General features: G+C 38.7%; 2 protein-coding genes across 2 annotated transcripts in view; both read right to left on the bottom strand.

Annotated features, from left to right (window-relative positions):
* bcl2b (BCL2 apoptosis regulator b) overlaps nucleotides 1–7,509 on the bottom strand; it is a 47,087-nt gene extending 39,578 nt beyond the window's left edge. Inside the window, exon 1 of the mRNA XM_079612636.1 lies at nucleotides 6,364–7,509. Within this exon, the coding sequence (XP_079468762.1) occupies nucleotides 6,364–6,855 (492 nt within the window). The 5' untranslated portion in view covers nucleotides 6,856–7,509. The remainder of the gene's footprint in view (nucleotides 1–6,363) is intronic.
* Nucleotides 7,510–11,229: 3,720 nt separating this feature from the next.
* kdsr (3-ketodihydrosphingosine reductase) lies at nucleotides 11,230–20,361 on the bottom strand. Its single transcript, XM_079612498.1, has 10 exons — nucleotides 19,692–20,361; nucleotides 18,632–18,721; nucleotides 17,907–17,963; nucleotides 17,749–17,814; nucleotides 17,489–17,584; nucleotides 16,542–16,733; nucleotides 16,370–16,453; nucleotides 15,971–16,054; nucleotides 15,584–15,685; nucleotides 11,230–14,143 (listed from the first exon to the last, which is right to left on the bottom strand). The coding sequence occupies exons 1-10, from the start codon at nucleotides 19,878–19,880 to the stop codon at nucleotides 14,024–14,026; spliced, it is 1,080 nt and encodes a 359-aa protein (XP_079468624.1). The 5' UTR covers nucleotides 19,881–20,361; the 3' UTR covers nucleotides 11,230–14,023.
* Between the last annotated feature and the right edge of the window lie 25 nt (nucleotides 20,362–20,386).

Raw genomic sequence — 20,386 nt, 5'->3', positions numbered from 1 at the left:
CTAAATGCATCTTCAGAAACTAAGATAAGAACGTCAAACTAAGTGAAGTTCACTTCACTTAAGTGTCCTATAAAATATGGTTACCAAATAATGGATCAACTTATTGTAATATTATCCTTATCTTATAATTATGAGTACAAGTTGTACTTGCTGCCTAACACATTCATTGTGTCTGCTTAAACACAAAGTTCTGTCATGAAACTCTAGATGGCTCAGGCTGGTAGTTCTTAACTCAACCTGGTTACAATCACATCATCTCTATAGGGAACAGCTGATTGGTTCCTGTTGTATCAGTACCCAATGCGCTCACTGTTCATCCTTCAAATACTTGGGCAGTGTTTGCTGTAGCAGTTGCAGCGTGCTTTCAGAAACCCTCCACCGTCCCCAGCTCCACCTGTATAGATCTGCAATGGTAATTCATGTACGCTATATTGTACAGCAGCAGCGTGTCTTACTGATAACAGGATACTTCCTAAATTGTACCATTGAAACAATAATTTTCTTTAAAGCTGCTTTGAAACTATGTCTATTGTGAAAAGCGCTATAAAATAACGAATTTAAGCACAACTGATGTGCATTCCTTATTCTTTCTTTTGTAGAAGTAGAGTTAAATCTTACTGAATTCTTTGTAAAAAGAAAAAGTACATCGGCATCTTCAGTGACGGTTAACACCTGATGTCCCAACTCATAAATAACATCCTTGAATGCATCAAATGACAATGCTGACAAGCTGATGGCACCACAAGAACACAGTCCCAAGCCCTTCACTAGCAACAACTTCACATTCTCCTAAAAAATAAAATAAAAAATTGGCCAATGGTGCTTTTGTTAAACCCGTTTCAGTGACATCAGGGCCATCATATGATTGGCTTACTTATTCAAGTGACAAATACACAGAGGTTGCCATATCCTTTTTCGAAAGGAAAGTCTTAGGCATTGGCATGTGTTTACACATCAAATGGTTTGTGAATGGCAAAAAAATAAAACTGATCCTAAAACATTTCATGCTTATAACTGGAAAGAGCATACAATGGGCCGTGTGTGTTGAGTATCAAAACACCTCTCAGTCAATCCTCCATTGCCCTCATCGCCTCTCCATGTGTGCTCACCCAAAGTCTTCATTGAAACTGTTAGTAAATGAAGGAATAACTTGTAAGAGCAGTCCCAAAATCCCCCTTTTAAAGACACACAAGCAAATTCCAATCACCTGTCCTCAACTAAATGCCAGGGCTCTTATTTGCAAAGTCATGTTATTAGCAGACTGCAGATCTGTGGCGTGTGCATGGCCCGCTGGCACGCATACTCCCAGTACAGCCCTGGGCTGAACCTGGATCAGCAGGCTGAAGTGTATCATTTAAGAGCCCAGCAGCTGCCAACACAGCACGTCATGCAGCATTTACGGTCACGTCGCACAAATAAACACAGGTGCTGCCCACGTGGGATTCAGGCGCATTACCTTGTCAGTCTGCAGGAGGCATGTCTAGCCCATTCGGCACAGAGTTCACAGAAGTGCAATGGTGTCCAACATGAAATTAGAGGAGAATAGGGTAGTTAAACCCTGGATCGAATGGGCTGAGCGTTCATTTTCAGAGGTGTAAGCTATCTAAACTCACTGTTTGACCAAACATTTAGAAAAAGTTCAAAAGAAAGTTTAAAAGAACAGCATTTATTTTGAATCCAAATCTTTTGTAAAATTATAAATGCCTTTTTCTGTCACTTTTGATAATTTTAATGCTTTTTTGCTTTATTAAAGTATCAGTGTCTTTCCAAAAAAAAATAAAAAAATCCTACTCACCCTAAACATTTAAACAACATTCTGTGGATCCCTGTTTGAAACACCCGCTTAGATCAGGTTAGGCAAAAAACACAAAATAAAGAGGAACTTTATGACCGATGTCCACTTAAATTATGTGGCCGCATGCAGGCTATTGATTTCTTTTGAAAGGCTATATTAGATATATACATTTTGGGTATATTACTGTAGATATACAGCTCAAAGTTAAATGCATAATGTGTTCTTGAAAAATATTTCTTATGAAAAGCTCTTTCAAATAAAATGAATTTTACTAAAAAATGTTTCTCTTTAGGTTTGTACATGTAACATCACTCTAACAGTGGGTAGATAAAAATACACTACAAAGTCAATATTTTTCAATTTTTCCATTATATATGGATCTTTACATGAAAGCAGCTGCATTTACTGTATATTTTATGAAGCGAATCCCTCACAAGGGGATTATTATATTTGGTGGTCCTTGGCATCAAAATGTTTGGGAAAAACCCTAGTTTCAGCCATTGATAAGAGTGTTGTACTTTCAGGTTAAACTCTAGTGTTCAGTTCCATGTCATTGAATCTTAAAGATCCTCAGAATCAGCGCAAAAAAAAAAAAAAAAAAAGTCCACAGACTCCTTCTGGGCCTAGATGAGAACAATCGCTCTGCGTGGGACGATTGAAACCCACTGGCCAATGTATAATTGAAACAGACTGAAAAATATATAGAATATGACTCAAGGTGTTATTTTCTGAATGCAGGCTTATACTGTCTACGGGCACACAGTGAATTAGAGGACAAAGTAAGACAGTAGGGTGTTGTTGAGATCCAGACAGCGAGGGAAACAAACACAGTCTTGTGATGCAGCTTGATGAAAAATTTAAGCGTTTAGGGGCAGGACAGTAGACTCAACAACATAAACCCACAAATGACACCTATTTTCATGTCTGGAGTTAAACAGGAAACAGAAGGTAGGCTGATTTGAGAGCTCTCGCCTCTCCAAATGTCACCATTAAGGTTAATGAGCCTGACACCTCCGTCACTGCTTTTAGAGCAGGGCGGAAAACATAAGCCCTGCATGGCCGGATTTATAGTATCTAGTTGCCCACGTCACAGCAATCGAGTAAACTTCATTCTTTTTATAGAAAACCACAATAGTGGTCGCAGACACTGTGATCTCAATACCTCTGTTCCTACGAACAATTACAGAACAACATGTTTACAGTGTATGCTAACCTTTAATGTGCCATAGGCAGATACATTGTCATACAGTGCTAATTTTGTGGCTTTTCACTGTGCCACTTTAGTAAATGGATTTGCTAGTCAATTTAGCAGTAATTTGTCAACTGCAATTAATAGTGGCAACGGCCAGGATATGATGTCACACAGCTTCTGTTATAATAAATTATAAATTTAGGGTTAATTTAGGCTTTCTAAATTGAAATCTGGAGAGTACGGTGGTAGATGACTGATATAATTCTGATATACAAGTAATTTAATGATAACACATTAGATGACATACTAATACTCTCATATATAGCCTATAAAATTTAAATTGAAAATGTTAATTATGAACTAAGAAGGATCCATATATTTGGGGAACTAACACTTCTGTTGATCAGCCAAGTGTGCAAATGTATCAACTGATGATCTTGTAATGGCCAAATATAGGCTGATGAATCGTCCTAGTGATACATTGGTTTAGTCATAATTATAAATAACAACTGATAATTACGGTGGCCCAGTAGTGCACAACACAAAGAAATTTAAAAAGCAAACATGAGTTCGCAACACAACGAAATTAATCCACAACACAACGGAAATGAGCCACAACACAATGGAAAATCTACAACACAACGAAATAAAGCCGCAACGCAATGGAAATGCTCCCGACCACTAGAGGGCTCTCGGAGCGCGATAAAGTTAGTTTTCCTTGCCAGAGTCAGCAGTCTAAAAAATATATCAAAACCACGATTAGTTTTAACAGTATGTAGCTAACCATTGTGTTGTAGATTTTCCGTGGTGTTGTGGCTTAATTTTGTTGTGTTGTGAACTTATGTTTGCTTTTTAAATTTTGTTGTGTTGTACACTATTGGGCCACCGTAGATAATAGTAATAAAAAAATGAAATCTCAATAGTTAGAAGGGTTTCTTAAATCTGAAGTATTTTTACTGTTGCATACTGTAGCCAGTTGTCACTGTGACTTTCAAAGCCATAATTGGAAAGAAATTAGTAAATAGAGGAACTCTTTCCTGATGTTCAGGTCAGCGAACGTGTAATCCTTTGATATGTGTCAAAAGTTTCCACTTTCAAAAGGTCAGAACTCGAGGGGAATGTTAAACTTTCCTTCCTTAAAGTTAAAATGCAGCCTTTGAATTATTGATGAATGCCCTGTGGACACAGTGCTTTGAATTATGCGCATCCACATTAAGTCTTTGTTCTAACACACTAACTAGTATTTAATATAATAATGTTGCGGTCCACAGTAGAACAGAGAAGTGGAGAATGCAACCAGTGTGAATGAATGAAGGGAAGTTCTGGATGACCTTACTAATCTGATGTTTAAGTCCTGCACCAGACCACAAGTTCCCGCTCATTTGTGATCGTCACCTTACAGTTCAAAGCAAGTTCATTACTGAAAAGGTCATATTCTGAATGGCCATTCAAAAAAAAAGCAGCATGTCTCATGAGTTCCTCCTGAATGGCATTATTAGTTTACAGCTTACTGAAACCTCATCAGTATATTTTTTACATATTTGCCATTGTTGCAGCACCTCTCTTCCCGGTCTGTCAGTAACGCTCTGCGCTGTGTTTCCCAAAAGCTTTGCAAGCCTAAGTTGATCGTAGAACAATTGCCACCAATGGTGTCTAAGATCAATTTAGGCTTACGATGCTTTTGGGAAACGTAGCCCTGTTTGGTTCCCGTCTCTGTGAAGCCCCTCCTTCTGAAAAGCGGAATGTGCTCTGATTGGTCGGCTGGATCAGTGTGTTGTGATTGGTCAACCGCTTTGAACGTAATTGGGAAATGTCACACCCTTACAATAACTGTGACACTACTCAACTAGGTCTCGCCCTCTTTAATTGTGTATGCCTTGGGCGGGAATTATGTGAACGAGGAAATTTATGACGTGTACGTTTGCGGAAGAAAACTCAAGACTACAATCGAGGCGTAACTTTGCAGACAACTTTCATGTTCAAACAGCAACATTACACAATAAAGAAAGTTGAAAGTTGTTGTTCAATGTTCAATTTGGTGAGTAGCTTTGTCTTTTACATCATGTTTTTGCATATTTTTGGTAATTTGATGCAGAAATATCAACAACAAAATTGAAATGCGTAATTTCCAATAAATGGAATTGTTTGCTAAAACAATTCCTGAAGACTCCCACACTCTGCTATTGGTTTATTCATCACTCTGGAAATAAAAGGTCATGCGCATTGCATTGTGGGATGCAGTACCCAGCGCAGTGAGATCTTGGTGGTATAATGCATATAGTAAGACATCTGGGTATTCTGCATGCAGAAAATTTGCATATAGTACAAAGTATACCTATTATATGATACTGAAATAGTAGGACTAATATGGTTATTAGAGAAGTCCAGCATATGTCACCAGAGAGAAGTCTGTTGCTTCACTGGAAGATCAGTTATGAGTAAGTATCAGTTTGAATAAGAATTATGAGATTTAAAAAAATAAAACTGAAACGTGCACGGATGAATTGTTTAAACAACATGCATTTAGAAAATAGTTGAGTTTCCATTTAATGCCAACTTTAAGTCTTTCTACTGGTTATTTACATGCTTACAAAAATTATTTATGAGTTAATAAAAATATTTTGTAAATATGCATCATATCTTGTATCTTCTATTTTTTTTGCCTATGCAAACCCTTTGTGCCAACCATAACTGTGCTGAGGATGGCATGATTACACAAGTCATGAGTTAACAACATTTAGGAAATATTTTGTAAGATCTATTCTAATTTGATCAGTTATTTTACTCAATAACTTAATCATTCTTGATACTTGACAGAAAAGTGTCACATCCAACTGTGAAAATCCATTAACTTTATATGTGCTAAACTGGAATTTTCCTTTTAGAACCTAGTTGTGCAAACCTGGTTTTCCAGGTACACCTGGGCAGAAAATGAATGGAGTTCAGTGATGTTTAAACAATATCATCACAAGCTGAACCAATTGCACTTAGCACAATAATAGCCCAGGGTAATTTAAACGCATGATTTGGTGAGTAAATATCGGATATAGCACATCCCATATAACTGGTAAGGCCAAACATCCTCCTGTTTGCATGAATCAACAGCAGTTCCTGAAAGTTCCGCACAGGGAACCACACCTTCAGCTCTGCAGACAGCAGCTGTCATTGATGGCTTCACGTAACAGACTCGCCACGGAGGCGTGAGAGGGGTGTGACAAATCGCCGCAGCTCATTGGCTGGCGCGTTTTAACGAACAGCGCTACCGGCCAATCAGAGATCACGCGCAACGCTTCGAACGCATGACGCCATTGCGCAGAGGCGGAGCACGAGACGCTGCGTCTTCGGACGTGAGGTATATATTGAGTTAATTACATACCCAGCCACCGTTCTCCTGGATCCAGCCGTGCAGCGGCCCGTTCAGATATTCCGTCATCCAGCCCGCAATGTTATCCACCTGCGCCGTCATCTCCTTGTTCACGCATTCGACGCAAACAGTCCCTCCAAACTCGAAAAAAGCGATGATTCTGCCCCAGTTCACGCCGTCCCTGAACAGCTCGTCTATGACCGCGGTGAAGCGCTGATGCGCCGTGATGGACGTGAGATGCAGCTGTTTGGACATCTCCGCAAAGTCCGACTGATATAACCGTTCCAGCTCATCCCCAGCCTCCCGTAGCACCTTATGAAGAGCGCTGAACGGGTCGTGACGCGGGCTGGGAGAGACGCCGCTGTCCTCCTCCTGCCTCCCCATCATCAGTCCGTTCGAGACATCGTGTCCATTCACTTCCCACACGAATCCCTTCTTCCAGAGCTTATGGTGGATGTACTTCGCCACTATACTGCGGTTATCATACACGACCTCCTGTGCCATATCGACCTGTGTATATATATAGCTAAATAACCTCAGAATCAATGTGAGTTTATTAATCCAGGCGCATCTTCATCATGATCTTCATCTTCATAACACCAATGCAATGCAGCAACTGATTTTTAGAGAACTGCAAATCCTTCAAACGGCGAACTTACTGCATGTTGCCTCACTTGAGACTGCAAGTTGCAGCACTCGCGCAAATCCTCCTCAGTGCTTCGGTGTAGAAAAACGCCCACTTTCTGTTCCCAGCAGAAAATTCCAGGCATGTATGAGAGGATTTAAGCATCTTCCTTCATATCAGATAACGCACACGCGCCGTATGAGCACGGGTGAGCAAGTCTCTGGTGTTTTGAGTGGGAATTGCGTGCAGTAAGTCATGGTTCATTCGTGTAAAAGAGTCCAGAGCTGCGGGAGACGGAAGAGGCTGGTCGCCGAGTGTTCACGCGCACTTGTGAGTTTCTTCTCTCGCGGAGCGGCTAGTGTGAAGAAAGACTTTCTCAGTGGCGTCTGCTGTCGAATTGAGTCTTTACGCGAAAGGTAAACGGGTAACAGTTGTGTCTCTCTGTATAAGTTGAGCGTTTGGGGGAGTCTGCTGTGCGCAGTCGCTCCATTTGCAGTCAGACTCGACTCTGCCCCCTTTACAGCAGAGGTGTTTCCTGTGCGACGTCACTCATTCACTCTCATGTGCGTGTGTGTGAAGTGATAATACCTCGCTCGTTTATCCTCATTTGAGCACTTAATAATTTTTAACATTATTGAACAACATTTATTTTTTTAATAATACTGTTAATATAAAAAGTATTATAACATATTTTTGTAAAAGTAGATAGTTCGCCTAAAAATTTATACTCACCCACATGTCATTTCAAATTCAAACCCATAAGACTTTTGTTCATCTTCAGAACACAAATGAATATGTTTTTGATGAATTGTGAGAGCTTTCTTTCCCTCCATTGACAGCTACGCAACTACCACTTCCACACTTCAAAAAGTTCATAAAGAGATCGTAAAACTAGTCCATGTGAATTGAGCGGTTTAGTCCACATTTTCTGAAGAGACTCCATCGCTTTATATGATGAACAGATTGAATTTAAGCTTTTATTAATAAACATTGATCAGCAAACATAAAAAGAAGCTCAACCGAACCTGCTTGATGTGAGAATGAACCTCATTGGTTCTCGCACGTCAAGTGAACATGCTTGAGCTTCCATTTGCTCGAGTTGAAGAATGTTTATATCTGAAGTGTCAAAGGGAGGGACAGAAAGGTCTCAAATTTCATTAAAAAATATCTTTATTTGTTTTCCGAAGATGAATGAAACTCCTACGGGTTTTGGAACGACATAATTTTTGGATGAACTAACCCTTAAATGGTGAGTTAATATTTAATCATCAATTTATTTTTATATTTATTATCATACTGTATATCTTTACAGTGGGCTTTCAAATTGTACACTTCTATTTCTAGGTCACTAATCAAATAAGCAATTTGTGGCACTGATCATGTGAACTTGTTTGTACAGACGATCAGATGTTCTCGCTTTCACTGAAGCACAAGATGCTCTTTGGATTATTTTCAAATCATACAAACATGAGATCATCATAACTTCTGGAGTTCATACCATTCGAGTGCTGTCTTTAAGCAGATTGGGACAAAATCCACCATACATTTTCACTTGAATGTTTTCATGGAATTTATCATGTTTTTTTTTTTTTTCAAAAGATAAGCATTTCCTAGTTGTCTTTTGGATGTTTCAGTATATTACATAGTATATCATCATATTGGCCACCACAACCCCAAACATTTGGTATCACAGAACAGTCTAAGGTGTTGTTACCTTTAACATGCCCAGAATTTAAAATAGTGGAATGTATTATTTCAGGAACCAAGAAAAACATATATTTATGTGGATATTAAATTGACTGTCAGGCCTGACTATACTGTACAAGCAGAGTAGTTAATATATTATTATAATAATAAATACTCTTTAGAAAATGTAGGAAAATATCATTTATTCTTTGGAATTTCCAAATGTTATTTAGAATTCTCATGTTCTAAATACCATCCTAACATTTATTATTTATTTAGGTATATGGGAGAAATAACAATTTTCTTGCAAATAGAATATCTAGGTAATTGACATTTTTGACCTGGTTCGGATGAGCTGAAATGGAAATCAGCATATGTTCAAGCAGAGCAGAATTTGGTCCCCAGCCTTGCCTCAAAATGGGAACGTCTATGAACAGTGCGAGGCCTTTGATCTTTCAGCACCCCTCGGTGTCAAACCTGCTTTGAATAAAGGTGAACCGACTCAAGCCAAAACCTATGAATTACTGCAGAACAAAATGACTACATCATACATATGACCCCATGCTAGCAGTCCAGGCTTCCGAGACGGAGACCACCAATGGTGGTCTTTAAAATGTTCAGGTTTGTGCCTAACTTGCTTTCTACTACCTCTGTCAGCCTTGACTGGGTTATTCAGGGCTAAGTTAGGCTTTCTGGAGTTGGCTATTTGTATTTATGAAGTGCTTCAAAGTAGGAATGTTAAGTAAAGGAACAGGTTCAGGCGATTTATACTGATGTTACTGACAGAGGTATGTCCTGTGTCTCCTAATTCTGGCAAGAGTGAACCTCCATTCCGGTCTATTAACGAAAACAAATAGTAAATCACTAACCTCTGGTTCCACAGACAAGGCTTCAGCCTAAAATGCATGTTTGAGTTGTCTTAACTGAAAAAAAACTTGGACTGACCAATCTTAAAGGGGTCATGACATGTTTTATTTTATTTTATTTTATTATTATGTTCCCTTAGGTGCAATTATAGTATTACTATAGTTTTTTTTACAAAAAACTTTTAAAATGTAGTGATTTGACCTTTTCCCACCCTGTTTCTCATCCTCTGATTCAAACAGTCTGTTTGGGGGTGTTTCCCCTTTAAGAGTTCAGTGTTAACGCCCACTGTTATGATTGGCTAACGTCAGTGCCTGTGCATCAATTATTAACGCCCCCAGCCAGAAGGTTTGCGGATTCGGCGCAACTGTTTATTAGCGGGTGATGCATGCGAAGCGATGGCTCTTGCAATGATAAAACCTTATTATGTTTGAGCTGGAATCAGAGAAAATGAACCATCACCACAACAACGAAGACTGGATCAGCTCGTGTCCACATGGAAAGTGAAACTATTTTGAATTAATAAAAAAAAATTAACCCGAGACACTTGAAAACGGATTATTGTTGCATAATTATCCTATAGCTTAATTTGCTAACAGTTTAACATTATTTAACTAATCACATGTAGGCCTACTAGAAAGGCGACATATTTTCAAGATTCTCTTATACAAATGTGTTTATATTAGCCATGGTAAAAAGTAAGTTTGCGTCGTCGTTATTGAGCCCAGAATAGTCGGCACGGACTTATCTTTGAGCAACAGTTTTCTGGCAAAGCCAAGCATCATATTGGGATTTTTTCCTCAAAACAGTCATCCTTATAATGTACAGAACAAACGCTTAAACTAACACTGCCGTGACTGGGACGTCCGCAAAAAATAAAGTGCATCTATTTTTCCCTGACGACTGGATCTTTCAGCGTATTTAAAAAGTAGTTTAAAGTTTTAAATACATTACTTACAGTTTGCGTCGTCGATGTTGAGCCCAGAATAGTCGGCACGGACTTATCTTTGAGCAACAGTTTTCTGGCAAAACTCAAAACAGTCATCCTTCAGAACAAACGCTTAAACTAACACTGCCGTGACTGAGATGTCCGCAAAAAATAAAGTGCATCCATTTACCCTGACGTCTGGATCTTTCGCAGCGTATTCAAAGATGTTGTTTGTCCACAGCCAGGAACAGCACATCTGCGGCATCGTAATTTCCCTGTACACAGACCCACTCGCTGTCCGTCGACTGAACACTTGTGGAGCGCGCAGCGCGCGGGCGCGACAACGATACGAAATGAGCGCAGTTGTCTTGCGCTTAAAGCGTAACTGTCTTCTGCTGGAGGCGGTCATATGCAAACGCTGGTACGTCACTTCGTACCGTGACGTCACTTCTTACCATGGATCCAGAACGAGCTGTATTTAGAGCTTGATTAAATAAATGATTCGTTTATAATGGGGAGGACGTCTTAAGCTATGAAACTTGCAGGACGTTTAAATGGTACGAAGACCTCTTATATACCAAAAGATCAAGGCAAATTTGGTTTCTCATGTCATGACCCCTTTAAAATATATCAGTGCCATTGTTTTGTCTCGAGATGCACACCGGCAATGTTTTTTTCTAAGGTGTGTTTTAAAAAAGCTACTTGAATGTCCTATAAATTAAATGGTAAATGTTACGTAGGATGTTTTGAGCAACAAGTTTTCCAGTCAGTGATTGGGATTATTTCAAGTTATATTTTAATAGACACGGCGAACAAAAAGCAGAATTTCTAGCCAATTAAATATTCAAAGCATGAGCAGAAATGTTTGTTATATATATATTTAGTACAAAATATTTCAAGGGATTCCATCACCATCATTTTACAAAGTTCAAAAGGTTCCGACACAAAATTACCTTTCAAAATTTATTTATTTCATTATGTAAGAAAATAAGACAAAGCAACAACATCCTCTTTTTCTCCCATGGCACACAAGGTGAAATTTATGCAAGTTTGGCAACAAATTAATAAGAAAAAGAAAAACAGAGATACAAGCAAAACATATCCAAGTTGGTCTTGGTCTTTTAAAAGTTACCCATAAACTATATATCTTATTCTCAGAAATATACCTCACCTTCAGTCAATAAAACAGGGAACAATAGCAGAAGAATCATAGTATCTTCTTATGTGTTTAAATGAAGTGTGAGCACAGGCTTGATTTGCATAGCTTTAAGGAGATCAAAACATTTTCTCTACTGTTAGCTTCTTACTGACTAAACAAATGACTACGTCCATGTGTTGAGTTACGGAAGAGGGAGCGACCGAATCGAAAGTCCGACACATATCGGCACCTAACTTATAGCTACTATGTCCTGGACCACGTGCCTTAAGCCAATATCAAATGAGAACATCGTCGCTTTGACTCATGCATTCTCACTTTCATATTTTGGGCCATTTTGTAAAAAAATATTCAATAAACAAACAAACAAAAACAATGTCTTTTTTCCATATTGAAACAAATCTACGTAAACCATACACAATCTATGCCACAGTTGGATGTGGAGGTGTCCACTCTTATAGCTTTTATAGTGGTCTGTGTTTGGATCTCTTAAGGCCTGGAATGGGTCTGCATTGGTCAATCGTTCCTATACCGGCAAACTCCGGACAAAATTCTAGTCTAATAGAACAGCAGAAATACAGCGGTTACCCCTGCAAAGCTACGCTTATAGACTATTACCGTGAAAAGGTAAGATGAAAAGAAAAGTGATGAGTTTGCAGGTATGTTCTAGGGAAAACAAAGCAGCATTAAAAAAAAAAAAAACTCAAATAAAGAGTTGCATTGAATGGAAGTGCTACTTCACCCAAAAATGAAAATTCTAACCTCATTTATTCACCCGAATTCCAAAACCATAAGACTTTTTAGAATTTTTTAGAATAAGACCACAGAACTTTTTTTTTCATGCCATCTCTCTCAAAACTCGCACGTCTCCACTCTCCATGTACAGTTAATTCAATATCAGGTCAATAAGGACTTGAATTTCGCACACAAACCAGTCAAACCCATTGGGTCACTGTATTGGAAAGGAGCAGCATGAACATTCCACTAAACTTCTCCTTTTGTGTTTTACGGATGACCGAGTCATGCAGGTTGAGCAACACGAGGGTGAAGAAATAATGAGAGAACGTTCGTTTTTTGGGTGAACTATAACCTTCAATTGATCCCTTTCTGTTCATTCAGGCTTTCAAGGGATAAACATCCGCTCGTGTAACTGTAGGGTGTGATCACATCACATGCTCGCCGTTTGCTTGTGACAGTGAGGAAGGCAAATATTACAACAGCATGAGTGAGTGTCATTTTCTCTCTAGCTATTGTGTTGTCAGTAAGGTACGACATCGAACGTGTGCAACAAGAACAAGGGGCAAGTTTGGAAGGCCTGAATCAGAAAACACAGTTTATATGCTAGAACCATCCAGTCTACGTTACAACAGAGCAGAGCAACTAGGAGATTCACTTCACTTGTGGAAGCCATATTGCTTGTTTTGGTGTACAAATCAGATCAAGCTTCACAACATCTACAGTATTTGAAATGCCTGCGTGAACACAATACTCTTGATACATTTATTAATCTTCAATACTAGAGTTCTGGGGTTGTGGACATCAAACCACATGTATAGCTGACTACGATTATTCAAACGTGAGCTGCTGCTTCATATGTAGGCTTTTGCTCTGGTTACACCTGATCCATTTGGATCTCCAGCTCCACCTGTTGGCAGAAAGGTGCAGTGACTCGAACCAGCGAGCCATTCACCACCGCAAATGGCTTATCAAGACCCATCCTCCAGTTCTTCAGTGAACTCTTAGAAGCCCCTGAGGTCACCTAAATGCATGCGTACAAGCAGACACATAATACACACACACGCACGCACATATACAAGGTAAACATTTCCTTCAGAAACCCCCACACAGAGCAAAGAAGATAAGGCAGAGTGGCAGACTCAGGCTGTTTTATCCGAAAACACAGAGACGTCCCGTGTCCATACCTTAAAACTATGAAATCTAAAAGCAGGAAGATACAGTGCTTGAATACGAACATCACAGACCAGTCAGAAGAACATAGGACAGCTTGTCACGTCGTAAGGAAGCGAAGTTGGAGTTCTTGAGCTGTGCAGATTTGTAGCTGTACAGCATATGGTAACATTTCATTAATATAAATAAAAGCGGATTGAACTTGAATTCTAGTGCTGAACCTTCTGAAGTTCAAACCTTCTAAAACATGAAAATGAAGTATAGGCAGTGAGAGCCAAAGAGTAATTCATTTAAATGCAAACAAACTTGGTTTTGTTTTTTAAGAGATTGAAATATTGATGCAGCACGCACTGGAATGATTGGGGTCCTGAATATTACAGATCTACAGTGTTTTTTTTAGTTTTTTTTTAGTAGACCTCTTCTACCCACTTAAACATGTCTGCCAGGCTGGGTTTGTGCGTGCTGTGAAGGTGTATGGGTGAATGTAGTGGTGGGAATGCTGGTGTTACTCCCTCTTGTCCGCTGCTTTGGACTGTTCTCTCTGGATCATGCAGCGGCGGACGATGCTGTCAAAGCTGCCCAGGTAGAAGAGAGCGATGGTGCGGAACAGTCCCATGGTCACAATCTGGACAGGGTGACAAAATATTACCATTTTAATATATCACAGAAAATAAATCACTGTGTATCCGACTATCCATTTACCTATTCATCTTTCCATCAATCTACCTATACATATATATATATATATATATATATATATATATATATATATATATATATATATATATATTGATCTACCTATATATCAATCCATCTACCTACCTACCCATCCATCCATCCAACTATGCCCATCCATTCATCTATATATCTATCCATCTGCCTACCTAACCTTCCATTCATCCATCCATATACTGATCAGTTAACAGTTGAGCTCTTAAAAGAGACATGTTTTTCTTACTGTGAAGAATATTTTAATAATCTAAACCAATATTTTCCCACTATAAAGAATATTTTGTGGAATGGAAATGTTCCATGGATGTTAAATGTTCTTAATGGAACTATCAATGCTGATAAAAAAAACTTAATTTTTAATCCTATGTTTTGATCTATCAACATATATATATATAGATCCATCCATCTATCCATCTATCTATCTACCTATATAGCTATCCATCAATACCCATCCATCTATCCACCTATTCATCCATCTAGGAATGCACCAATACCAGTATCGGTACCGGGCCTGATACTGCACTTGTGTACTCGTACTCAAATTCATTACAATGCTTTGATACCAAAAACAGTGATTCGGAAACTACATAATAATTGATAATGTCAACAAGATAGCAATAGAAGTAATAAAACCTTTGACACTATGATACACTGATAATTCAGAGACTGAATCCACAGACTTTTTTTCACATGTTATTGGGGAAAATCTGCTTAATTGAAAGAAGAAGAAGAAGAAGAAGAAGAAGAAGAAGAAGAAGAAGAAGAAGAAGAAGAAGAAGAAGAAGAAGAAGAAGAAGAAGAAGAAGAAAAGCACTACACTCTTATTGGTAGGTAATAATCAAATCAGCCAAAATATTGAATGAAGAAGAATGTGATGTGATGATCTCTAGAACCCTGTACACAGATTCATTCTGCATATGCTGATAACACATGAATCTGTTTTACTTAGTGAAAATCTGTGACTATATATCTTATGTCATATTCTTCAAAGAAATGTTTGAAAAAAAATGCAGTCTGGCTGACCTCACAGGTTTTTTCCTCTGATTTGACCTGTTTTGAGTCAGGGAAGAGCTGGGCAAAAGTCAAGAGGCTCATTAAAATCTTCAAAGGGAATATCTAAGAGCGTGACTGACTCAAATAGCCCTACGAAAGCTGAATGCAAACAAGATGTTACTAAGATACAAAGATGAAGCAGGATGATAAAAGGGACATGATGCAGAAATAATTAGCTGCCATTCCATGTCAATCTCCAAGGGTATTGTCAATGAGTCAAATATGATGACACTGTTGCACTAGAGTCAGAATCTTAGTGTTTAGGGACAATGGGCCGTACCTGCTGCAGCCCCTCAGTGATGGAGGTCACAGGCGACATCCCACAGGTCAGCGCTGACAGCATGTAGCCATCAGGACCAAAAGAGCTGGTGAAATTTCCCTGCTGTGAATGGACAGAAACAAGAAAGGGTATTTGGAAGAAACAATAGTTAATGTGTATATACGTACTGTATGTTAATATCAAATGATCTTCTTTTGTATTCCACAGAAGAAAGAAAAGAGTAAAAGATGACAATTTATATTTTTGGATGAACTATCCCTTTAAAAAAGGCCTTTATTGTGCTTAAAAATAGCCATAACAGAAGGCAGGGGTCTCAAGGCACGTTATTGAAAGCTAATAATCGATTGTTGGATGAGTAGTTGACTACCTTGACCAGTCCCTACTTACCACAGCATCCTTCACCGCAATTTTTGCCACTTGCTCAGGCTGACAGACTCCAGACGTCTCTGAAATTAACTTGGTCTCCAGAGGCTGCCGTTGAGAGAGATAAAACCAGAGGAATAAAACATAGGCAGGACAAAAACATGTTTTGCCCAGCATTACTTTGTGCAGGGACAAACAGCCACCTCAATATATATACATATCATATATATATTATATATATATATTTTTTTTTAACTCAGGAACAAAGATCCAACTATGTAACAGAGCAGAGACATGCATTATTAGAAATCCTTCATTTTTAAACATTCTATTAATATTAATGCTCTTTTCTAATATTCTAGGAATTTAATATTCAGAGATTAATTCTATTCAGGTAAAAAAAAAAAAAATCTATTATCTCACCTTATTCTTATTCTCTTCTGCAAAACCTGGTGTGTCAGTGTCTGGGGGATACGCCACAGTGACATAGATATTATAGGGCTTCATCTAAGAAAGATAGGAGGAAAGAACAAATCAAAATCATAAGTGTCAATGGACAGCATGGTACATGCGAGCGTCACGTATACATACACACCTCCATCTGCAAGGCCTCAGCCAGACCACGCAGGGCGAATTTGGATGGCGAATAGGCCGTGTAGCCAAAGAGGCCAATCTGCCCTCCCTGTGACGACACAAACATGATGCGGCCCATCCGCCTTTCCTTCATAGTGGTGATCACTGCCCGGGTGGGGTAAACGCTGCCCAGATAGTTCACCTCCATCATTTTCTGTTAAAGGCACAATATGTATGATTTTTGGGATTAAATTCTCCAAAGACCACTAGAACAATGTTATAAATTTTGTTGACTTGTGTACTTGAATTATCCAAAATGGTTACAACAATGTTTAAATACAGAAAAGTTGCTTTAAAGCAAGGAGCTTTACAGTATTAAAGTCGTATGTACCCCTGGGAAGTTTACCCAAGTTCCTGAGTTGGGGCGGGCCATAAACTTTAAACATGGCGAAGGGGAGAACGATTGCTGCTGTGACTGATTTTCTTTATTCGTTTTTTATACAACAGCTTCTTTTGCCTTGTCTTGTCATTAAAGTAATGCATATTTACATATATGAATAATCATTTAAAGCGTATAATTTAAAGCCTGAAATGAAATGACTGAAATTCTAGAATCGACAGCAAGCTGACTATCTAGATAGGTGTCCTCTGTGATTCCTGTTATTTCCAGCAACAAAGCACTTGAATGCGACGAGCTGGTAATCGAGACTTAAGAAGTGGGAAGTAGTAATTTCTGATAGCAAGTGAAGGCAGAATAATAGTAAGGTGTTTACTAGCCAGGGCGAAATTTCCTGGAATGTTTGCTTTAGGAAGCTGTTTTGAACTCCAGAAACAAACTCAAAAACTAACTTAATTTTGGCCTGATTTTGTTCGAAAAGACATAACAGCAGTTCATTCTTCGATTTCCAGGGCCTTTTCTATTCCAATTCAAAAATGCCCACCCGTATGTCTATGATATGCTGCTCTTACCTTGAAGCGGTCAACTTCCACCTCCTCAAACTTCCCAGATAAAGACGTCCCAGCACAATTCACCAGCATGTCCACAGGACCCAGCTTCTCTTGAGCCTGGATAGCAAACACAAACATGCAACAGTCAGCGACCATCGCAAACCATCTGAAGAAAAAAATTATAATAAGAGTTTATGTTTGAAAACAATGACCAGATTAAATGCTGACATTGAATAATATGCTAACAGATTCTTATAAATTGGTAAACAAAATAAACGTACTTGTTTTATGACACTCTCCACCTGGCTGTAGTCTTTCGACACATCAACAGAAATGCACAGCACCACCTAGAGGTAATCATAACAATACATGTCAAGCCCATTTAAGATTTTTGAGTTGATTTTGAGTGCAATGTCCAAAAAAGAAAAAAAATACACACTTGCTTATCATTTATGGCACATTTTTCCACTTCTTTCTTGGCTTGAACCAACTTGTGCTGTAGGGGAACATGTACACGATGGTAAACACACATACAGGCTCATGGTTTTCAGAATTTAAAGGAACACGCCGACTTTTTGGGACTCTTTGGAGCTTATTCACCGTATCCCCCAGAGTTAGATAAGTCCATACATACCCTTTTCATCTCCGTGCGTGCCTTAACTCTGTCTGACGCACCCACCGCTAGCCTAGCTTAGCACAAAGACTGGAGGTAAACAGCTCCAGCTAGCATACTGCTCGTGGGTGGGTGCGTCAGACAGAGTTACGGCACGCACGGAGATGAGAAGGGTATGTATGGACTTATCTAACTCTGGGGGATACGGTGAATAAGCTAAAGTCCCAAAAAGTCAGTGTGTTCCTTTAACACAAACAACAACAAATATGTAATACCATCCAAAGGCAGGATTAATTATTATGTAAACTACCAATAACATTTTTTGGGGTCAATAAGATTCTTTCTTTTTTAAAGAAATTAATACTTTTATTCAGCGCAGATGATTTACAATGTTACAAAAGAGTTTTTTACTTTCTATTCATAGAGGGATCCTGGAAAATAATCTATGGTTTCCACAAATATATTAAGCAGCACAATGTTTTCAACATTGATAATAATGTCTTCAAATAAATGCAGCCGAGACTGCAGTCACTGACAGATGATATACACACCTCATCTCGTGCCACCAGCGTGATGAAAGCACCATGTTTGTAGCATTCCATGGCAATGCACTTCCCAATCCCACTGCTGCCTCCGGTCACCTGATGGAGGACCGCATATTCAGACTCAGAGCAGATTAATTACAAACCAAGCAAGTCACAGTTCACATCATTTACTAAAATATGCAAAAAGCAAATAATAATGAAAAAGCAATAATCTACAGTGCTGGTGCCACCAAATGTGCATTTATTCTGAGTCAGATAAGGTTGCAATAAAAAAAAATCTGTTCATATCCTCCATAGAGAAACTGACTTTTCACAATATATATGTGTACAAGATTACTATTAAAGGGATAGTTCACCCAAAAATTTAAATTCTGTTAGTTATCATTTACTCTCCCTCAAGTTGTTCCAAACCTGCATGAGTTTCTCTCTTCTGCTGAACACAAAATAATATATTTTAAAGAATATGGATAACCAAACAGTTGATGGTCCCTAATTATGAATTAAAATCAAGCATTTTATAAACAAAGCTTTGTAAAATATCTTAAGAAATCGTAAAATATATAAAAAATTGATTACTTTTAGAGAGCTCAACATGGTGTTCATTTACAACTAGATAAGTTCGAGCTCTTGATAAACTATGAACCTTAGCAAATGCAAAAACATGCAGTGCCCGCTTCAAAAGGTCCATTGCCCTGGAACAGATGGTTGCATAACCACTACAAGAATGCATTTATTTGGCCACCTGTGAAAAATATGAGCTGTAACATGAATATTTCTATGCATTTACAATATTAAGTCATAACAAATAGTCTCACCAACTGATGACAAATAAAAGTCACATGCACATTTGCATTGGTCCATTGCGCATAATTGCAGTGACGTGACACATAATGCATAAATAAAGTGGATAAATTCACTTTATGATAGTAGAACAATTAATGTTTAATGCAAATACATTATTATGCGCTTGTAATATATGAAAGACAACGTATTAGCAACCATTTATTTTATACTTATTTTATGAGATCTGTGTGCTGTTATTTAAAATAGAATTATATGAACTTACCACTACATGGGCCCCGTTCAGTTTGAGAGGTTTGGGGCTTATTAACGGGGATATCATGTACAGCAGCAGCACGAAGGCCACGATGAAAGCAGCCACTACCAGGAGCATAATGAAAGGCAGAAGCAGCCACCAGGAGTCAAAGGAGAGCCAGTGTGAGAGCGCGGAGCCGAGAGCCTTCTCAGAGGACATGGGTCAACCTGATGCTGATGACGTTAGCTCACAAGCTAAATGTCCAATTCCAGGCACTCCCCTGTCTCGCGGACAGAAGATAACAGGCCTTCGGGCGAGCTGTTTATGGGCTTATATTATCTGGTGATTTGCAAGAGGCTTGTGCAGTAGATTAAATACTAGGATGAAGTCGTAAAACCGCAAAAGCTAACTCTTTCCGTTCACTACATGAACCAAAACACAGAATCTATGCACTTTGAACGGGATGCTGCGTTTGGGCGGTGGAATAATGGGAGTTGTAGTTTTTTTAACCTCCGTTTATCCCCGCCCAGTTCAGAAAAAGACTACAAGTTCCAAAGTTCAACACTCTTTTCATAAACTGTCAATAACTGTCACTTTCTTAATTAACGTAAAAGAGTCTTGAAATGTTTTTTTTTAGATGTTCTATAAGCCGTTTCGCTGTCTAAGCTAATGAATTTGACCGCCTCAGAGATTCAAACACGCCATCTCTCCTAAAAGAAGCCCCT

This window comes from Phoxinus phoxinus (assembly GCF_949152265.1).
Source record: "Phoxinus phoxinus genome assembly, chromosome: 5".
NCBI lineage: Eukaryota > Metazoa > Chordata > Actinopteri > Cypriniformes > Leuciscidae > Phoxinus > Phoxinus phoxinus.
Note: the sequence above shows the minus strand (reverse complement) of the source record. Positions and strands in the feature narration are given on the sequence as shown.